Source organism: Paroedura picta, chromosome 3 (genome assembly GCF_049243985.1).
Source record: "Paroedura picta isolate Pp20150507F chromosome 3, Ppicta_v3.0, whole genome shotgun sequence".
In the NCBI taxonomy this organism is placed as follows: Eukaryota; Metazoa; Chordata; class Lepidosauria; order Squamata; family Gekkonidae; genus Paroedura; species Paroedura picta.
The window spans coordinates 95,623,973-95,644,826 of record NC_135371.1 but is presented as its reverse complement, the minus strand read 5'-3'; the positions used below and the strand labels follow the sequence as shown (position 1 = coordinate 95,644,826).

At 44.0% G+C, this 20,854-nt stretch overlaps 1 protein-coding gene across 1 annotated transcript; it reads right to left on the bottom strand.

Annotated features, from left to right (window-relative positions):
- Window positions 1–14,985: 14,985 nt before the first annotated feature.
- On the bottom strand, window positions 14,986–20,133 carry SOWAHA (sosondowah ankyrin repeat domain family member A). Its single transcript, XM_077326918.1, has one exon. The coding sequence runs from the start codon at window positions 19,988–19,990 to the stop codon at window positions 18,521–18,523; it is 1,470 nt and encodes a 489-aa protein (XP_077183033.1). The 5' UTR covers window positions 19,991–20,133; the 3' UTR covers window positions 14,986–18,520.
- Between the last annotated feature and the right edge of the window lie 721 nt (window positions 20,134–20,854).

Here is a 20,854-nt window from a genome sequence, read left to right as displayed (position 1 = left end):
ACCCATCTCACCCAAGGCCCATTTCTCATAACAAGTTAATTGGAACAACTGAAGCCAATTGTCTTATCAGTAAGTGCGAATAGGGTGAAGCTTCTCAAGGACACAGGTGCAACTAATTGGCACTACATTCCTACACTATGAGAGCAAAGACTTTCTCAGGAGGCCCACTAAAGATTTTGCAGGGCCGAAGCTTGAACCAAAGTTTCAAGAACAAGACTTTAAGCTACTATTTCACTACAGGCTCGGGATTACAATCATGCCTCGGACCTCAGGCTCAGGTCCTCAGTGGATCTGCATACATAACATTCCCTCCTCCATTTTACTGTTGTGACAACATTGCCATGATGTTGGTTACATACTGAGAGAGTGGGTTACACAGTAAGCTTTCAGATCCTAGCTTGATCCCCTAACTTGACCCCCTAACAATTTATCATGTTGACTCTCAGCATGCGTAAGTGGAACTCCTGTTGTGTCCTGCAAAAGACTAAAAAGCATTTGCTGCATGTTTTGGTGAGACATTTTCTTAGTACATATTTCATTCCCCAAATGAGAATATAAACTAAGTACACTAGATTCCTAGTTTTACAGCTCATCTCCGGGCAACAGAGATGTCTCCCTAGAGAAAAGGGCTGCTTTGGAGGGTGGACTACATAGCATTATATTCAGAAGTGGTTTAAGGACTTGCAGGGCCTGTAGCAACAGAGCCAGTTTAAGAATTTGCAGGGCCCTAGCAGATTACAATTCTGGCAGGAGCAGACAGGCTGGGAGTGGAGAGGCCATTTACAATAGAAAGGGGTGTAACTCCAAGTATCCTTAAAAAGGGAAAGCTGGGGAGGAGAGAGGCTATGACCCTGGGAAGGAAGGCACTGTGCATGGCCCCCTGGAAGAATGGGGTTCATTGCATGTGCTACATATGCTACATGAATAACCCAGCCCTGACAGTGGTGTAGTGCCAGTTTGATGTAGTGGTTTGGAGTGCGGACTTCTAATCTGGCGAGCCGGGTTAGATTCTACACTCCCCCACATGCAGCCAGCTAGGTGACCTTGGGTTCGCCACAGTGCTGATAAAGCTGTTCTGACTGAGCAGTGATATCAGGGCTCTCTCAGCCTCTCCCACCTCACAGGGTGTCTGTTGTGGGGAGAGGAAAGGGAAGGCGGTTGTAAGCTGCTTTGAGCCTCCTTCGGGTAGAGAAAAGCGGCATATAAGAACCAACTCTTCTTCTAGTGCTTAGGAACAGCGGCTTCTAATCTGGTGAGCTGGGTTTGATTCCCTTTTCTTCTTCCCTTTTCTTCTTCCAGCTGGGCAACCTTGGGCTCCTCAGAGCCCTGATAGTGCTGCTCTGACCAAGCAGTCTTGCCAGAACTCTCTCAGCCTCACCTACACTACAGGTTGTCTGGTGTGTGGATGGGAAGGGAAGCTGCTTTGAGACTCATTCAGGCAGTGAAAAGCAGGGTATAAAAACCAACTCTTTTTCCATTGAGGTTCCTCCCCTCCCCAAATCCCACCCATTCCCATCTCTATCCCCAAAGTCTCCAGATATTTCCCAACCATGAACTGGCAATCCTAAAGTACACTCAAAAATTCATAACAAAAGTAAGCTCCATTAAGTTTTGAAAAATAAATACCTCTGAATGACAAATACCTTCTCCCTAGGGTCACAGCACATGGACTGGCAATCAAAGTACAGCCAGGCTGTGGGACTAAGACTGCAGCCTAGTAGGATTGCTGGTACAATAAGTGTGCTGTAACCTGTGCAGCTCAGAAGGGGTCAAAGTCTTACAATATACCTTTTAAGTCTTCTAGCATTAAAAAGTGCAAAATTTCTCTTGGAATATGCAAGCTCTGTTGTATGCACAATAAAACAGCATATATGAAGATTATCCTACAGGGAACATCAGAGGAGATGTATTTGAAATAGGAACTACCTGGTATTTTCAAATACTCTCCTGCTGTGTCCTGATTGGCTCAGTTGGAGACTTCCTGTTCCTTTGAGCAGACTTCCTCCCTGTTTTGCCTCCAGAAGACCAGTTGGTTAGTTAGACTGCTAAGGCTCTCTCTCCTTACAAAGAATCCAGTCATATTTATAAATATCTATGACTGAGTTAAAATCTGCTCAATGCCCAACTGAGGAAGAGGTGGCAGCCTTAGCCAAGCTTCCAGTGGTCTGGCCATGGCATGGCCCTAGGTGAGACTAGATCCACATTCAACCCCCCACAAAAAATTAGGTTCAGGGTGTGGCCTGCCTGATAGTGGGCCCAACAAGAAATTGTGAGAGCCCTAGCATTGCCATGGCTGACATTAGGTCCACCCCATTTCTGGAGGGTTGTGGCTCGGTATGGATGTTAAGGTCCCCCAGAATTAAAAATCTTGGAAACTATAGCTTCCAGTCTGCTACTTCCTCCAGCAGAGCTGGCAGGGCATCTGGAGGTGCATTGGGCGTGCAGCACAGTAGCCAGATGGCCACACTCTCGGTTGAGTCCCATTCAATTCCTATACATTCAATTCCTGGGGAGAGCCCTGAAGGAGAAATTCTCTCAGATTAGGATTGCCACCCATCCACCCCATCCCGCAGTCTAATACTGATGTAGGACAGAAAACCCAGCAGGGCTAGCTCTTTAAGGACAACTGTCTCACCCTCCTTGATCCAGGTTTCCATCACGCACACCAGGTCTACTCTATTTTTTGCAAAGTAATTTTGCAAGCTATAGGCTTTGTTGTTAATCAAACTGGTATTTCACAGTATCAGTGTCAGAGGTGATTTATTCCCTTTTGCCTCCACTCTGGCAGAACAGTGAGAAGCATTTTTTTTTCATTTTTTAGGAGTCTTTCTAAAAACATGGGGAAAATGCTTCTTGTGGCGCTGCAGGGTGGCAGAGCTGTTGGGAGCATTTAGAGATTTAAAAAATAATATCACAATAACATTGGGGGATTTTTAATTTAAAAAAAAGATTTCAGGCTTAAAAGGGGCCGCTCAAAAATAATAAAACGGTGCTGGAAGGTGATAGTTTACGCCATGGGACAATGATTGACAAGCTAAAAAAGAAAAAATACCACTGGGAAGTTTCTACTTCCTGTCCATTGGCTACCTCACCTGGGAGCAAAAAATCCAGGGTGGACAGGGGGAGAAGCAGGCTAAAGGCTCCCCATGACATCTTGGGGAAAATTGGGACAACTATCCCAGGGCAAAACAGCGCAGCATAATACCAAGTGAGTCTTCCACGCGGTATTTGCCCCTGAGATAAACTTACATTATTTCTGTTAGGACCTGATTCTTGTGTTTCCAGATGTGGGATTTGGGGTGACTGGCTTTTCTCAAACACCTTCCTAAAATATTTTCTTCAGAGAGCATTTTCCCTTGGCTTCTGTCCAGTTGAGGGGTTGAGTGGCAACTCCCCTCCTTTTGGATAAGCCAAAGTTCCGTCTGTGATTTCTTGCACTTGGCTATATGCATGCCACCGACTTTGTTCTGCCCATCCCCACTTCTGCACCAGGAGAATATGAAGTGGACACAGAACATGCCAGCAGACTGAGGGTTTCTTTTAGATGTACAGGGTACTTCAGCTTCCATCAGACCAGTTGTTCACTAGAGAAGGAGGGACAGTTTGGTCTTAACAGAAGTATACCAAACAAAAGCCTCTTACTGCATATTTAGATAATAATGCTTTATTTGATTCTGGCAAGTAGTCATGGAATGCAGTAAGACTAATGAGAGACCTGCTAACTCTTTAAAAAGAATGTCTTTTCCCAGATTAATTACAGCATAATGGTCAGGGGGGAGGGTGCTGCAGCAGAAAAAAATGCCCTGAAATAACTACATACTGATTCTGATCTTAAAAGCTGCTTAGCAGCTCCCTTCAGATTTCATGGTGTGCTCAAAAGCCACCCTGTAATATAATAAAATAAATCAGTCTTGAAGAACATGAGATGCCTCCTCACCTTGCTGGGGCTGAGTGATTAACATGCCCTGATAGGAAAACCTGCTCTCTAGTGCAGAACAAGCAGCAGTTTATTACCTGCCTCTTTCTAATCCCTAAAAGGATTAGCCTGTCATTCCCTCCCACCCCAGGGCCTAGTAAAAAAAAAGATCTTTCCCAAGTACAGTAGAATGCACCTGATTTATTTACTGCAAACAATCACTGGGCTGTTTGTGCCTAGCAAACTGTATGTGCCAAGGACTCTTTGCGGAAGATCTTCATTTAGAGGTTTCTTCATTAGTACAATTTTGTGGAGACATAAATTACTGTCCCTTTGCCTATTTTACTTTGATTCACATGCAAATCAAACAGCCAACAGCACTGAGGGAATGTAGGTCATGTTGCTACAAAACACAAAGCAGGAGGCAGACAAAAGGAAGTTCACAAGCAAGGTGAATTAAAGGGATGCTGTCACTGAATTACTAGTGCCTTGTTGGCTGGGTTCTTCCTTTATTTGGATTAGACAACAACAATCTTATCTAGCCACAAAAGGGGACCAGATCTTAAAGTATCCACACAGATTTGAGTCAAAGAACTGAATTAATTGCCAAATCTTGTACAATAGGCTTTTTTCTGAGAAATGTCCAAGTGAACTCATTGACCAAACAGGTTTAAGATTTGTAAAGGTAGCAGCAGGAGAATATTTTTCACGAGGACCTACAGTCTCAAGCAGCCGTTCTCGACCTTTTTTTGGTTACAGCCCTTTTAGAAGCTCTTCTTAGGTTCCAGGGGCCCCTGCAATAGGCTGGCTGTTTGGGCAGTGAGCTAGGCTAAAAAAAGGCCTAAGACTGAACTAACTATACTTGCCATACCTTGTCTTATATATATACGAGATAGATTTCTACAACATACAACCAAGATTTTAAAATCTGTATTAATTCAAGCACACAGAAAGGAATTGTTTACATTTCTTTTTTTCCCCTTGATGAAAGTCAAACTTTCTAGCAATTAATGATATCATATGTGACAAAAGCCTCTTGTGGCGCAGAATGGTAAGGCAGCAGATATGCAGTCTGAAGCTGTCTGCCCATGAGGCTGGGAGTTCAATCCCAGCAGCCGGCTCAAGGTTGACTCAGCCTTCCATCCTTCCAAGGTCGGTAAAATGAGTACCCAACTTGCTGGGGGGTAAACAGTAATGACTGGGGAAGGCACTGGCAAACCACCCCGTATTGAGTCTGCCATGAAAACGCTAGAGGGCGTCACCCCAAGGGTCAGACATGAACTGGTGCTTGCACAGGGGATACCTTTACCTTTATGTGACAAAAAAGGGTATTTTATCGGTTCAGTTACTAGAGCCCCCCATAAACCCTTTGGGTTCTCCTTCTTACATTTTTAAGTCTGTGCCCCCTTCAAATGTGCCAGGGTCCCCTAAGGTAGTGATCCCCAACCTGTGGGCCCGGACCACATGTGGTCCGTCGACTAATTGGACGTAGGCCGCGAAGGACGCCTCCCCCCCCAGCCCTTTACTTCATCCCCCCCCCCGGCCCTTTACAACACACTTCGGGTGTCATTGTCTCCCATCACTCCCAGATGGGACTATCTCGTTGCAGAGAAACAAGCTCAGGGTTCCCATTGATTTATCATTGTCATGAGTTAAAATTTCCATGAAAATAAAATGTTCCTTATGTTCATTGTTGTGGCATGTCTGTATTTTATTTTGAAGGGATGTTTAAACATTACCATAGTGATCAGAGAGCGTTAGGGCAGAGGTTGAGAGTAGAGGAGTAAACTACCCCCCCCACCGGGCCTCAGTAAAATTGTCAAGCGTTGAGTGGTCCCCAGTGATAAAAAGGTTGGGGACCACTGCCCTAAGGGACCATATGGCCCCCGTTGAAAATGGCTGGTCTGAAAATTTCTTTTTTATTTTACTTTTACCCCCCCCCCTCCACAAACACACTATCCTGATGTCACTTTATGCTGTCTTTATTTTCTCAACTGCATTTCTTCAGATAGAAGACTTTAATGAAATCCTTGGATGCAGCCCAATGCACACTGGTGTTACTTGTATAAATTATAATAGTACACTCCACAAAAATGACATCCAGTATCATAAAATGCATCAAAAGGACAGCGAGAGGAATTCAGAACACGATGTCTGCCTGAAGATTCTGAACAAACAAAGTAGTGAATAATGCACACATTCTATGTTCCAAATGCACCATAATATTTCCAAGCATTTAGTTCAAGATCGGTTTGAATCAAGGCTATTTAAATAATTCAGAGTACTTCACCTAACCTGGATGGGCCAGGCTAGCGCAATCTATTCAGATAATTGAAGGGTTGTACTTGGATCGGAGACTACCAAGGAAGTCCAGAATTGCTACACACGGACCCATTATGCACGGCAGCGGCTACTCTGCGCTGCCGCCGTGCCATTGCAATGGGGCAAAAAGCCCTACTGTCCCCCATGTACACATGGGGCGGAGCTCCGCCAGCTGTCCCGGTGCAACGGCCCTGCGCACACAACGTGGGGCCAGAATCGCCGGAAGCACAGGTAAGCAGCGGCAGCGGCTGGGGGGGGGGAAGTGGGGGCAGGGGCCCCCCACTGCAGGATGGTGGGGAGCAGCATGCTGCTGTCTCACCATGGCGGGGGCGGAAGGTTGCCCTTGTCAGCTCTGCGGAGCTGGCAGAGGCGAGAGGTGTCCCTGCAGGGATGCCATATGTTGGGGAAGGATTATGCAAAAGCCTCGGGCGGCCTGGCCCTCGCCTGTGCCCCTGGAAGTCCTGGGACTCTGGAAGAACCCGGTGTTTCATTAACGCGGGTCCTCCAAGGGCCTGGGCTGGGACACGCTCGTGCTGGCATCGTCGTCGTGCATTATCAGGGATTTTCCCTGATGCCCTGCCACCGCCAGCACAGGTGTTCTGGCCCGTGAATAATGGGTCAGATGCAGGCAATGGCAGACCACCTCTGTTAGTCTCTTGCCTTGAAAGCTCTATGGGGTCGTCATAAGTCAGCTGCAACTTGATGGTACTTTCCACCACCAGTTAGAGTTCGATGACTAGGAGCTTAACTTTTTCAGATGTGCTGAACACCTGTCACACCCGCTCTACTAACCTGAAGCACTGGATGTCTGACACTTTTTCTCAACTGAACCATATGTTTAAGATCTCAACAACTAATAGAGACATCTCAAAATGACATCCTTAAGAGTATTTTAAGTATCTAGCCAGTGACCTACAATTGGTCAACTGGAGTTCTTTGCTCCTGCTCCATGCATAGATATCTGCCTCACAGCTAATGCCTTGGAGGAGTAAAGCAACAAACGCAAGTCTTGCCAGGTGTCCTTTGGAATTCCTTGGGGCTCCAAGCTAGGCAGCTGCTAACTCAAAAGTTTCTCTACAGCAGGATGTTAAAGCTGTTCTCTCGGGGTGTATTTGGAGGGTAATTTACTTACAACATAGATTCAAGCGGGTAGCCCTGTTGGTCTGAAGCAGCACAACAAAACAAAATCAGACTCCAGTGGCACCTTTAAGACCAACAAAGATTTATTCAAATAAATCTTTAAATCTTTTTGTTGGATATTAAGGATTGGTAAAGTCTTAATATCCTTAAAGTTAGCAGAGTGCCTTGATGTGGCAAGTAACGCAGCAGCTGGCAGAGTGCGCGTGGCGTGAAAACAACAAACAAAGAAACACACGTTCACAAACGTGGTACTTAACTAATACAACAACTGTTTAATAAAGAACTTAATACTACATACCTAGAGGTATAGATAAGGTTCCTATTCTATTCTAAATAACTGGATGGAGAGAGATGCTTGAGGCATCTCCCTGCCATCATGTTGCTTCATGGAGAGATGGAGGAGAAAGAGAATGGGGACTGTGGAAACTGGAAATTACCCTCTAGGGACAGGTCAGTGAGATCAACGGTGAGAGTGGTCAGTGTCCTATCTATCTCACTAACTCTATGGCAAGAGAGTCCTGTTTACACCCCACAAGTCAGGAGACGTCACACAGAGAGCTGTTTTCCAACACTTTTTTGGTCTTAAAGGTGCCACTGGACTCTGATTTTGTTCGTTTTACTTACAGCATGTTATTTAATGAAACAGATAGTAATTCCTAGAAGAACAAAGGTGAACAAGTAAACGCCTCTACAGGTGAACTTTAATCAACTGCTGTGGGGTGTGGCGATATTAGGTTATATAAAAAAATCCTTTGTGGCCTCACAGCAAGGAAGGATAGGCATAGTTATACTGGTGGATCATGAAGCTCAGTGTTAAATGAGCAGTGAACAAAAACAGCAGATAAGATGTTTGGAATTCTGATTAACAAACAACCACTGAAAGGGACAATGGGGTTTTAACAGGCCTGTTGTTGGCAGAAGTACTACTGTTTTCCTCACCTCTCCAAAGTATTTGTAATAGTTTTTGGTATAGAGCTGTCAGGAAAAAGGGGGCATCTTTATTGCCATAGATTAAAAGCCTTAGCCTATATATACTGAACTATTTAAAACAAAAATGGATTTAAAAAAAAATTCTGGGTTCCCGGAGTGTGGCCTTGATGTTGCCATGAAAAAATGAGGTGTTATAGATCAAAACAATGTCACTAATTTTGAAAAAAAAATTAGTGCGGAGAAGTATAATAGTATAAAGAAAGAATAATATTTTGGTTCATTGGTTAAGTATTTTGTTGCAATTTCAATAACCAGTAATAGGCTACATTCAATGTTTATCTTTTCTATGAAGGAAAATGACTAGCTGATTCAAGGAAAATTTTGTCAACAGAACAAGTCAACGGATTATATCCCACACATTTCTGATAATAAAGAAAATGCTGTTAGGATTTTACTCCTCCAGAATTACCAGTGAGTCATTTCAACATAAATTTCTAAGGGTGAACTATCAAAGCACTGAAAATTACAGTCAACCAAGAGTTTTCATTATATCAGACTCAGTGGCACCTTAAAAGATGCTGCTTTTCCTGCTTGTAAGTAAATATGTGCCATATAAAAATTATAATGCAACTTGATAGGAAGGAGGAAGGAAGGAATGAAGGAAGGAAGCAAATTGATAGAAATTCATTACCATGTTCCCTTTTATAGTCCACAAAGAACAAAAAAGCAAAACTAAAAAAAGAAAAAGAAAATAGGGTTGCTTTTAATTTGCCCACTGCAATAGTTCTTTGCCCTTTTCTTTTTACAGAACAACTACTTTTGGCACAATGGGGAATGAATGAACAGTAAATAATACTTATTTGTGAATTAACCACATTTTGACATTTAATTGTTCACTAACAAACGGGAAGTGAACTGAGTCACCACTTTAGCGAGCCTAATTCAAACAATAGTATGGAAAGGGCGGAGATTTGTTAACACCCTCTTGTTAAAGTCTTCGGTTTGCATCTTATGCAGTCTTAAGGGCATGGAATCTCTACCACATTTTCATGATATATTCCAAATGGGTAAGAAATAAAGGACCATTTAGTGTGTTAAGTAGGATGGCCATTTTGGTTTTTTTTTCTTAGTGGGGCTTTCAGGACTTCAGCATGAGACGAGCAGAAATTAATTCCTTGGAGTTTTCCTTGAACTTGTGCTTAAAACTATATTTGAAATTTTGTTTAGAGGACAGCGCTAGGTGCTTTGAAAAAGAGCCCCTCCTTGTCTTTCATAATCCAGTGATAAATTGCTAATACATATTGTATTAGCTATTGCCAAGCACATTGTAGGGGAAAATGTCAGTACTACAGAAATACCCAAACTTGTTAATACATTCAGATATATTATTTCCACATCAGCAGTCAGTTAATTCATTAACCTGATTTTTATCAGAAGACCTTAAAAGAAACTTATTAAATTGAAAACTGGATTTCATTTCTTCTCTCTACTGAAAATAAAAGTTCACCTTTGTATTTTGAATTACTTTGTTGCAAATTCTACCCAAGTCAATAACTACTAATTTGTTCTGTAAACCTAGTCAAATAATACAGACAACGTATTTAAATAATACTGGCTCAGTTCAGTCATAACACAAAATTGTGGTTTAATTCAGCCATCACCATCATGATTTCCACCAAAAGGTTTTCTGGTGCCCATTTGCTTCCCTCCCCCTCCCCCCCCCAACGCAAATAGCTAGACCCAGTTTTCCTCTGCTTCACTGGAATAGGAGGTACTACAGAGAACCCAGGAAGAATCACTTCCATACCTGCAGGGAGCATCCATACAAAATCTATGGACTAATTTGACCCACCTAACTGGTCACATAATTCAGGGTATTGGAAGGCCAAAATGTTTAAACCCAAAAATGTTTAAACCCAGAGCTCAGACAACTGAGAGCACATGGAGAGAGCTACTGGGGAGAGTTGCTGCTGACCAGGTGAGGCTATTGTGCTGCCTGGGTGAGGTGATTGCTGGGTAATTGTTGGGAGGATTAAAAAGGGCTGCTCCTCACCAGAGGCAGAGCTTAGACAACTGAGCCCACGTGGAGAGAGCTACTGGGGAGAATTGCTGCTGACCAGGTGAGGCTATTGTTCTGCCTGGGTGAGGTGATTGCTGGGTAATTGTTGGGAGGATTAAAAAAGGGCTGCTCCTCACCAGAGGCGCGAGCCGAAGGGCGAGAGACAAAGGGCTCTTGGCCTGGGGTTCTTGGCCGAGCAATTAGAATCAGTAGATTATATCAGTAGATTATATTTCCCTAGTACTTCCACTGCCTAGACATTACAATGGACCTCCAGGACACTCATCCCATCATCTGCAGTGAGTGTGACATGATTGCCTTCCTCCCAGAAGACAAGATGGACTACAGCTGCCCCAAGTGTAAGCTGGTAAGACTTTTGGAGGAAAAGATTAGGGGACTAGAAAACAGAATTATTACTCTGACCCAAAGTAAGAAAGGGAAGGAGTTCATAGTCCAGAGCTCTGCAACTTTGAATAAAGACAATACAACCAGTCCTGAAGAGGATGAGGAGATTGACCACAATAGGGAGCCTCTGCAGGCAGTTCGGAAAAAGACTGAACGGCGAAGGGCGAGACAGTTCTCGGGGCCTTTGGAGCTCCAGAATAGATTTCAGGCCCTTGCAGAGGAGGTGCAAGGGTCAACAAGGGAAGAGGTCCCAAAACAAACTCTAAGACAAAGGGAAGAGGCCACGGGGAGTTGAGAAAAAAAAAAAAAAGGAGAGTACTGGTAATTGGAGACTCCCTGCTAAGAGGAATGGATCGCCATGTGGCTGGGCCCGACCCCCTAACACGAGAGGTGTGTTGCTTGCCAGGGGCGAAAATTAAAGATGTTTCAGAAAGGCTGCCCAAACTCCTCAAATCTACGGATTGCTACCCATTTGTGATGGTCCATGTGGGAACGAATTACATGTCCCTGAATACCATCGCTCCTATTAAAAAAGACTATCAAGATCTGGGGAGGAAGCTCAAGCAAATGGGGGCACAAGTGGTATTCTCTTCAATCTTGCCTGTCAAGGGAAGAGGAATGTGTCGGGAGAGGAAGATAATGGAGGTGAATCACTGGCTGCGTAGTTGGTGCCGGCAGGAGACATTTGGTTTCTGGGACCATGGGATAGACGTTCTTGAGGAAGGCCTACTAGCACCTTATCGAAACTGGGGAAGAATGTGTTTGGCAGGAACCTGGGGAGATTCATCAGGAGAGCTTTAAACTAAAGCCATAAGGGAAAGGAGACGATCAACATAGGGAGTGTATGGAAGGAAAACGATTGGAGGCAGCCCAACCGGCAAGACCAGCTCATAGGGAACCAAAAGTAAAAGGATTCAGATGTCTTTATACTAACGCCCAAAGCATGTGCAATAAAAAGGAAGAGCTGGAACTTCTCATGCTGATGGAAAGGTATGATCTAGTAGGCATCACAGAAACTTGGTGGAATGACTCTCATGACTGGAATGTAATGGTGGATGGATATGAACTGTTCAGAAAAAGCAGAATAGATCGAAGAGGTGGAGGAGTGGCACTGTATGTGAGGAAAGGGCTTACCTGTCAGGAAATTCTAGTGAAGGAGAGCATATCTACAGTGGAAAGCATCTGGGTGAAAATAAGCGAGGGGAAAACAAACAGTGTGGTGGTTGGTGTCTGCTACCGACCGCCTGACCAACGAGAGGATGTGGATGCTGCACTTTGTGAGCAGCTTGAGAAAATATCCAAGCGGCAGGACCTTGTCATCATGGGTGACTTCAATTTCCCAGATGTGTGCTGGGAAACAAACTCTGCGAAGCATCCTCAGTCATGCAACTTTCTGACCTGCCTGGCTGACAATTTCATTTATCAAATGGTAGATGAACCCACAAGAGGTTCAGCCATACTGGACTTAATACTGACCAACAGGCAAGAGTTGGTGGATGAGGTGAAGGAGGTGGGGACCCTAGGGGGAAGTGACCATGTCCTCATTGAATTCATTTTGAGATGGGGAGCCAAGGAAGCTTGTAGCCAGACGCGGATGTTGGATTTTCATAGGGCAAACTTTAATAAACTCAGAGACATGATGAGTGTCATACCATGGACGAGAATGCTGGAAGGGAAGAGAGCATGTGAAGGGTGGGCGCTACTCAAACAAGAGCTATTGCATGCTCAATCAATGACTATCCCAGAAAGACGAAAACACTGCAGGAGCTCTAAGAAGCCTATTTGGATGAACAGAGAACTTCAAGAGGAACTAAGAAAGAAAAGGAAAATGTTCAGGAAATGGAGGGAAGGACAGAGCTCTAAAGAAGAGTACCTACAGGTTACTAGGCACTGTAGATCAATCATCAGAAAGGCCAAAGCTGAGAGTGAGCTAAGATTGGCCAGGGAAGCCGATTGTAACAAGAAAAGATTTTTCAGTTATGTGAGGAGCAAAGGTAAAGTAAAGGAGGCAATAGGCCCACTGTTGGGTGCGGATGGACAAACTCTAACGAAAGATGCAGAGAAAGCAGAAAGGCTTAGTGCCTATTTTACATCTGTTTTTTCCCACAGGTCAAAGTGTTTAGGCACATCTAGAGATGGCCGTAGCCAAAGGATAGTGTCTGGGTGGCAGGTTAACATGGATAGAGAGGTTGTCGAGAGGCATTTAGCTGCACTGGATGAGTTCAAATCCCCTGGTCCGGATGAAATGCACCCGAGAGTACTCAAAGAACTTTCCAGAGAACTTGCACAGCCCTTGTCCATCATCTTCGGAACCTCTTTCAGGACTGGAGATGTCCCGGAGGACTGGAAAAGAGCAAACGTTATTCTGATCTTCAATAAAGGGAGGAAGGATGACCCAGGAAACTACAGACCAGTGAGTCTGACCTCTGTTGTGGGGAAGATAATGGAGCAGATATTAAAGGGAGCGATCTGCAAACATCTGGAGGACAATTTGGTGATCCAAGGAAGTCAGCATGGATTTGTCTCCAACAGGTCCTGCCAGACCAACCTAGTTTCCTTTTTTGACCAAGTAACAGGCTTGCTGGATCGGGGAAATTCGGTTGATGTCATTTACTTGGATTTTAGTAAAGCTTTTGACAAGGTTCCCCATGATGTTCTGATGGATAAATTGAAGGACTGCAATCTGGATTTTCAGATCGTTAGGTGGATAGGGAATTGGTTAGAGAACCGCACTCAAAGAGTTGTTGTCAATGGTGTTTCATCAGACTGGAGAGAGGTGAGTAGCGGGGTACCTCAGGGCTCGGTGCTCGGCCCGGTACTTTTTAACATGTTTATTAATGATTTAGATGAGGGGGTGGAGGGACTACTCATCAAGTTTGCAGATGACACCAAATTGGGAGGACTGGCAAATACTCTGGAAGATAGAGACAGAGTTCAACGAGATCTGAACACAATGGAAAAATGGGCAAATGAGAACAAGATGCAATTTAATAAAGATAAGTGTAAAGTTCTGCATCTGGGTCAGAAAAATGAAAAGCATGCCTACTGGATGGGGGATACGCTTCTAGGTAGCACTGTGTGTGAACGAGACCTTGGGGTACTTGTGGATTGTAAACTAAACATGAGCAGGCAGTGTGATGCAGTGGTAAAAAAGGCAAATGCCATTTTGGGCTGTATCAACAGAGGCATCACATCAAAATCACAAGATGTTATAGTCCCATTGTATACTGCACTGGTCAGACCACACCTGGAGTACTGTGTGCAGTTCTGGAGGCCTCACTTCAAGAAGGACGTAGATAAAATTGAAAAGATACAGAGGAGAGCGACGAAGATGATCTGGGGCCAAGGGACCAAGCCCTATGAAGATAGGTTGAGGGACTTGGGAATGTTCAGCTTGGAGAAAAGGAGGTTGAGAGGGGACATGATAGCCCTCTTTAAGTATTTGAAAGGTTGTCACTTGGAGGAGGGCAGGATGCTGTTTCTGCTGGCTGCAGAGGAGAGGACACACAGTAATGGGTTTATACTACAAGTACAACGATATAGGGTAGATATCAGGAAAAAGTTTTTCACAGTCAGAGTAGTTCAGCAGTGGAATAGGCTGCCTAAGGAGGTGGTGAGCTCCCCCTCACTGGAAGTCTTCAAGCAAAGGTTGGATACACACTTTTCTTGGATGCTTTAGGATGCTTTGGGCTGATCCTGCGTTGAGCAGGGGGTTAGACTAGATGGCCTGTATGGCCCTTTCCAACTCTATGATTCTATGATTCTAATGTCTACTAATCACAATGTAAAAGACACTGGGGAGGGTGCTGGCATGTTTGACAGTACAAATAGACCACCCTTTACCCACAGTTTGCTTTTCTACACCACTGCTTTTCAGCTAAGTTCTGATTTCATAAAACTCAGTTGTAGGAAAAGTGTCGAGGGGCTGAGAGAAGCAAGCAACAATTGGTAAGGTGAGTACTGCTCACCCCCATTCCTATTATGCTATTCATGATGAACCCCACTATCTTTTCTGTGTGACTGAAACGGGCCTATATTTTAAAGCATAGGTCTGTCACAGTCACATTTACTTTGGCCTGAACTTCAGGATCCAATGTAGTCAACCATGGGAAAATATTTGCCAAGAATGGGAGCAGGAAACAATTGCCATCTTCCAATCTCTGGAACACACCGAGTACTATTTGTGGGACAAATTAATAAAGTCTGCACATAATCAGAGTTAAGAAATACTGCATTTATTATTGCAAAGCAAACCTCAAAACATTCCAAGAATCACTGACCTTGAAAAGAATTTCCAAGTGTTCCAGAAACACATCACTGTTTAAATGTAAAATGCCTGACAAGGATTTAGCAAGCAAACTTTTATAATTACATATAACTGGTTTGTTCATTTTGATATGACAGGAAGATGGATTTTTAAAATGTTGTTTTATGATAATCTAGTTTGGTTCTGTACTACTTTTCTGAGAAATGGAGCCTATGTGGATTGAATCGCAGCTAATTTCCACTCATCAGCAAAAATAGTGTTACACCAGCTGAATGGCAAAGCGCTAAATTTTATTGCACCTCCCAGCCCCTCCTCACCTTTTTGCTGTCTCGCCTTTGTCTGCCTTCTTTTCACACATCTTACTCTCCACATCTGCTGCTGGAAGTGGTGGAAGAGAACAACATGCTTTATATCGTTGTGCTTCCACCTGGCAATCAAACTCACGCTTTAAAATGGAGGATGTAGCCAGCTGGTTACTGCCCAGACGTTGGATGTTGGTGATGTCATATGGAGGGGCTGGAATATAACAACTACATTAGGCAAGCATTTCAGTACATCTAACGGGTGCGGAAATGCCCCCACAGTATTTCCAGTCTTAAAACTAGTATTCCTAAAATGGAGAGTTTATGAATATGAACACATACTCATGTATTATTACTCAGTATGATAATAAGAGTTGGTTCTTATATGCTGCTTTTCTCAAAGTGGCTTACAATCGCCTTCACTTTCCTCTCTCCACAACAGACACCCTGAGAGATAGGTGAGGCTGGGAGAGCCCTGATATTACTGCTCGGTCAGAACAGCTTTATCAAGGCTGTGGTGAACCCAAGGTCACTCAGCTGGCTGCATGTGGAGGAGGAGCCAGGAATCAAACCCAGCTCACCAGATTAGAAGTCCATGCTACTAACCACTACATCAAGCTGGCTCTAAGTAATCCAAGGGTAAAATAGTTTCAAATACTTAGCAACAGAACAAATTAACTGGCATTTGGCTTTAAGAATATGCATGTTTCCAAGTAGTACTAAGAAAACAATCTTGCAAAGAAAATGGAATTTCTGCTTATGTACTTTCTCTTTGCTAACACTTGTCTCTATACTCACCAATTTGCAGGAGTACATATCCTACTGCTGTATATAAGGTTATCATGAATTTTTCTTGTAGAGCTCCTACAGCTTTAGATGAGAATCTACAATAAGAATTACAATTCAACAAGTGAACATTCTCAATTGGACATTGCAGCAATTAATTTTTGCCTGTTGAGGTAACTATAAAGACCCAGAAGCTTTACAAGGAAAAGAATGATAACCCTAAGTAAGTGATGACCACACCTTCACTCACATATCAGGTGACCAGATTTTAACATTGGTAAAGCGGGGACACCATTGACCGGGGGGGGGGGGTCTTGATTAAAAATTTGGTCTATATGGAGCAACAAAAAGTTTCATAGAACGCAAAAATCGTATTGTAATATATATATTTAAATTTCAACGTAAGTACAATTTGCCAAGTACCCCCAGATGTCTCTCCAAAAGTGGGACAATCTGGTCATCTTACTCGCATATCAAAATGTCATCCAGTGTATCACACAAAGTTTCATATAAATGTAAAACCTCCAATGGTTACCATGTGCATTTGATCTCCAATATTCGGCCCCTGGTTAACAGGGTTATGTAATGCCTGGGGGAAAACTACGTCTTGTCCCTTTAATAAAAGCTTTATCAATTTATGTCTTGTTTGTGCCATAAAAAACTACAGCTCCATATTAAACCTCTACTGAAGGGACATTTTTCCCTCTAGGCTGTTGACAAGTTATTAATGATATTAACACCTGGTGCAAGCCACACAAGGGAGGATAAAAGCTGTTTGTAAACACCATGTAAAACATTTCCAAGTTTTCATACAATGTCCAATTACCTAGAAATACGTTCTACCTGGAATAAACTTCTACGTAAAAACATATAGGGTCAATTTCTGAGTCTCCACAGCAACCCACTGAACAGTTAATTGTATTTAAATCTATTAATAACAAACACTGAATAATCCATTTGAAAAATGGGGTAATTACGCATATTTACAAATAACACTAAGCAAAGTATTATCTAGATTGACATCATGCTAAAAACTGCCCACAGACTCACAGTAACATATTTTAAATCAATATTTGTATAACTGATATACACGTGCTGCTTTCTTTCATTTGATAATGGATGGATCCAGCACATCCATCCATCATTTAAAAATCCAGCACTATAAAAAGACCAAGACACATCACAATTTTTATATGGTGAACAATAAAAAACTGCCTAAATTGTTGTATTTCTGGGAATGTATTTCTCACACAAAAATATGTAGCCTAAATACATTTTCTTCCAGCTTCACTTTAAAATGTCATTTTGAGATTCCAAACAGATGTATTACATTTTGTCACTTCTGTCAGAACTACACAGTATTTAATTTATTTGTACAAAGCATGTTTAGGGTTTTTTAGTCCTGAATGAAACATATATTTCAGTGAGGTAGACATGTTGAGGATTTCTTTGAGGTGATTAAAGCTAATTTTTTCATTTAACTGCACGTTCTGTTTTTCACACATAGTAAAATACGTAAACCTAGTGACTTAAAATATTTAAGTCTAATTTGGCTAATGGTATCTTGTAATTTAGGTTCTTCTCTTTAATAATTTAAGTTACCCTCTTCTCTCCATACTGCCGCTGGAAACTGTCTGCATTTTTAATTTCTAGAAGCCACTTTAACAGAAGAATGCAGATTAAGATCTTATAAATTTCCTTGGTTTTAAGCTATGGGATTCATTAAATTGGTCATCATAAGAACCATCTGAAACTTACAGAACACTATTGAAAATACAAAGTATTAAGAAAGATTTCTTTTTAATTAGCACATTTGTTTGTTCTCAGAATTGACTAGAAACTGTGAACACCCCCAGAACAACTCAATTTCCAAATAAGAATATTTCAGTGACAAATTTGATTTATCAAATCAGATTGCTCTTAAAAGGTATACATCAGTAAACTAAACCAACACATATATTTTTGCTCTTAACATGCATTGGCTTATAAACAGGAGCATCCAACAAGATAAACACTTTCATTCAGACCCTTTAGAGACACTTTGCAAACATATGCTATTGTAATGTACATCCAAAGTAATTGACAGAACAAAAATTGATGCATTTTCAAGATTCTATATTAAATTTTAGCCAATAAAAATCTGACAAAAATTCCTATCAATAAATTAAGGATAATTTTTCCAGCAAATCAATTTTATTCACAGTGAAAACGACTGTCTTGAATGAAGAAGAGTTTGTATCAATTAAAATGTTTAGATACAATCCTACAGAGAATCTTATTTCCAGTCTTTTGATTGGACCTGCTAAAGAGTAATACAACTGAAATACAAAAACAAAGTGCTTCTGTGAAAGAATAATCAACATTCATATTACTTGATTCCAGAAAGGAAGACACTAGTGACCAAAAAACAACTCTGAAACAGGTCTACGTTTCGTTGTGGCTTCCTCCTGGTCTTCCTCCAATGATTCAGATAAGGAAGAATATGATGAGAAAGTCCCTCTGGATTTCAGCTTCCTCCTTGGGGCTGTAGCTGCATTAAGAAACTTATTAAATGATGCAGGTTTCTTTAAGCCTTTGGTCAGCTCATAGAAAGCAGTGTCATCAGACAAAACACCAAGGAAGGTGCTGGTGGAACTCAAAATTGAAGCAGCCACTTTGGCATTCTTCTTGATAGAGGCATTGTGGCCAGTGATTGTGTGCAGATCAGGATCACGTAGGAGATGCCTAACTGCAAAGGAAGAGCCTTCTTTTAGGTATTGATATGGTTTTTTCCCACTGTAGTCTCTCAAGTTCACCTTGGCATTGTAATCTTTGACCAACAGGGCGATGATTTCCTCTTGTCCATGTATTGCAGCAATGTGGAGTGGGGTATAACCTCCATAGGATTTGGTATTCACATTGACACGGACGTCACCTTTCTCTGCCACCTCTATGACTTTATTCACCATGTCAGAGTTCCCACTTTTAGCAGCCCAGTGCAGAGCAGTGAAGCCAGACATAAAATCCCTTTTGCCTGCCAGGTTTTTGTCACTCAATAAGAGGCCATAAAGCCGCTGGGACCACTGGCCATCTGTAGCTTCCACCAACCACTCATGTTCAGCGGCATCCAGTGGGACAGCAGCCTCACAGGCAGCTTCCTCACCCACCTTCTGCGTTTTCTGCACCCTTCTCAGATAAGGGGAGGTGGAGCCCGACTCCTCAAGCTGCCGCCTCTTTGTGTAAGGTGACCTAGACGGGACGCTGACAGATGGTCCCACCTGAAGCCAGGCTTTGGCTTCAGGTTCCTCTGTCTGGGAGGGTGATTCCTCAGTTCCTGTGACAGCCCTGGGAGGCAGCGCACAGCGCACAGGCAACATACAGGGCTTCTGCGGGGGCGCCTTCGGGACCCACAGGTCGGAGCCACTGGGGACTTTGGGCCCCTCCATGTCGCCCTTCTGAAAGAGGCTCTTCAGCTCGGCCACGGCCATTCCCTGGTTCCCCTCAGGTGTTTCCTGTTCAGGGGAGAGATGCGGGGCCTCGCATGCGGCCGAGCAGCCCGTCGCCAAAACGCCTGCGCTTCCTTCTTCCCGGCCGTCGCCAGCTCGCCCCTCAGCAGGCATTACGTCCGCCTCCTTGCCGTCCCAGGCACGCCAGAGCTTCTTGCGGAGCACCACGAACTTGGCCCCGTCCTGCTCCTTCACGACGGCCACGTTGTTGACGAAGTCCTTGAAAGTGTCGCGGAGGGCGGCTCGCTCTTCGGGACCCCCGCCGGGCGGCTCCAGCAGCGGCTTAAAGCGGCTCAGCAGCTCGGAGTTACGCACCTTCCCGCCATGCTCCAGCAAGAAGTCCAGCACGGCTGCCTGGCTCAGCGCGGACGCGGCCATGCCCGCCTCAGCCAGGTGAGGCAACGCCGGGGAGAGAGGCGCGAGAGTCCCCCAAGACAGCCCCGGTCTTGGGCGGCCGCAGCCACCTGCTGCTGCCGCCGCCGCCTCGCCTAAAGACAGGAGGCTCTCTGGCGCTCGGCCAGCTGGCGGAGGGCGCAGTGGGGTGGAGTGAGGGAGCCACCCAGAGCGGAGGTGTCTGGGATTTGTAGTCACCTGAGTTTCTCCAACCCCCTGAGGGTGGCTTCCAGCACAGCCCCCCGCCCCCCTCACTCCCTTCCTCTGGTTTCCTTCCCAAACGATTAGTCTCCGCGGAAAACGCGCCATCTCGCATGCCATCCCACGTGAATAGCTGGCGCTGTCAAGACGAGAAGCTGCTCCCAGCCCTAGTCAGAAACGAAACATTCCTGGACTGTCTCCGTCGGCGGCTGCCTGCAACAGTTAGCGGCGGTCCCTGACCAGGTCCTCGCGCAAGGGCTGCGTCGCCGAGCTGCTCTTTCACGCCAGGGGACAATTCGAAAACGAGCTTTGCTTGTCCTTTCACCGGTGATCATCTCCGTAAACTTGGTGGGGAAACAATCCTTACAGCAGTGGACGCGTTACAACTAAGGGGCGGCAGGGGGAGGCTTAAAAAATGCTCAGGACAGGGACAGCAGGTTCATTTGCACTTGTTTTCAGTAGCAGAGTCTGGCTCTGGCTTTCTCAGCCAGGGGTTTCCTGATGGCAATGGAAGGGTTTCCTGGTTTTTTTAAAATATATATTTTAAAGTGTTAAACATTTAAAGGGTGATATGACCATGTATAGTCATGTCGACTCACCCACCCCCTCCCAAAATGGCCAGTGATGGGCCTGGAGGGGTAGGATGGG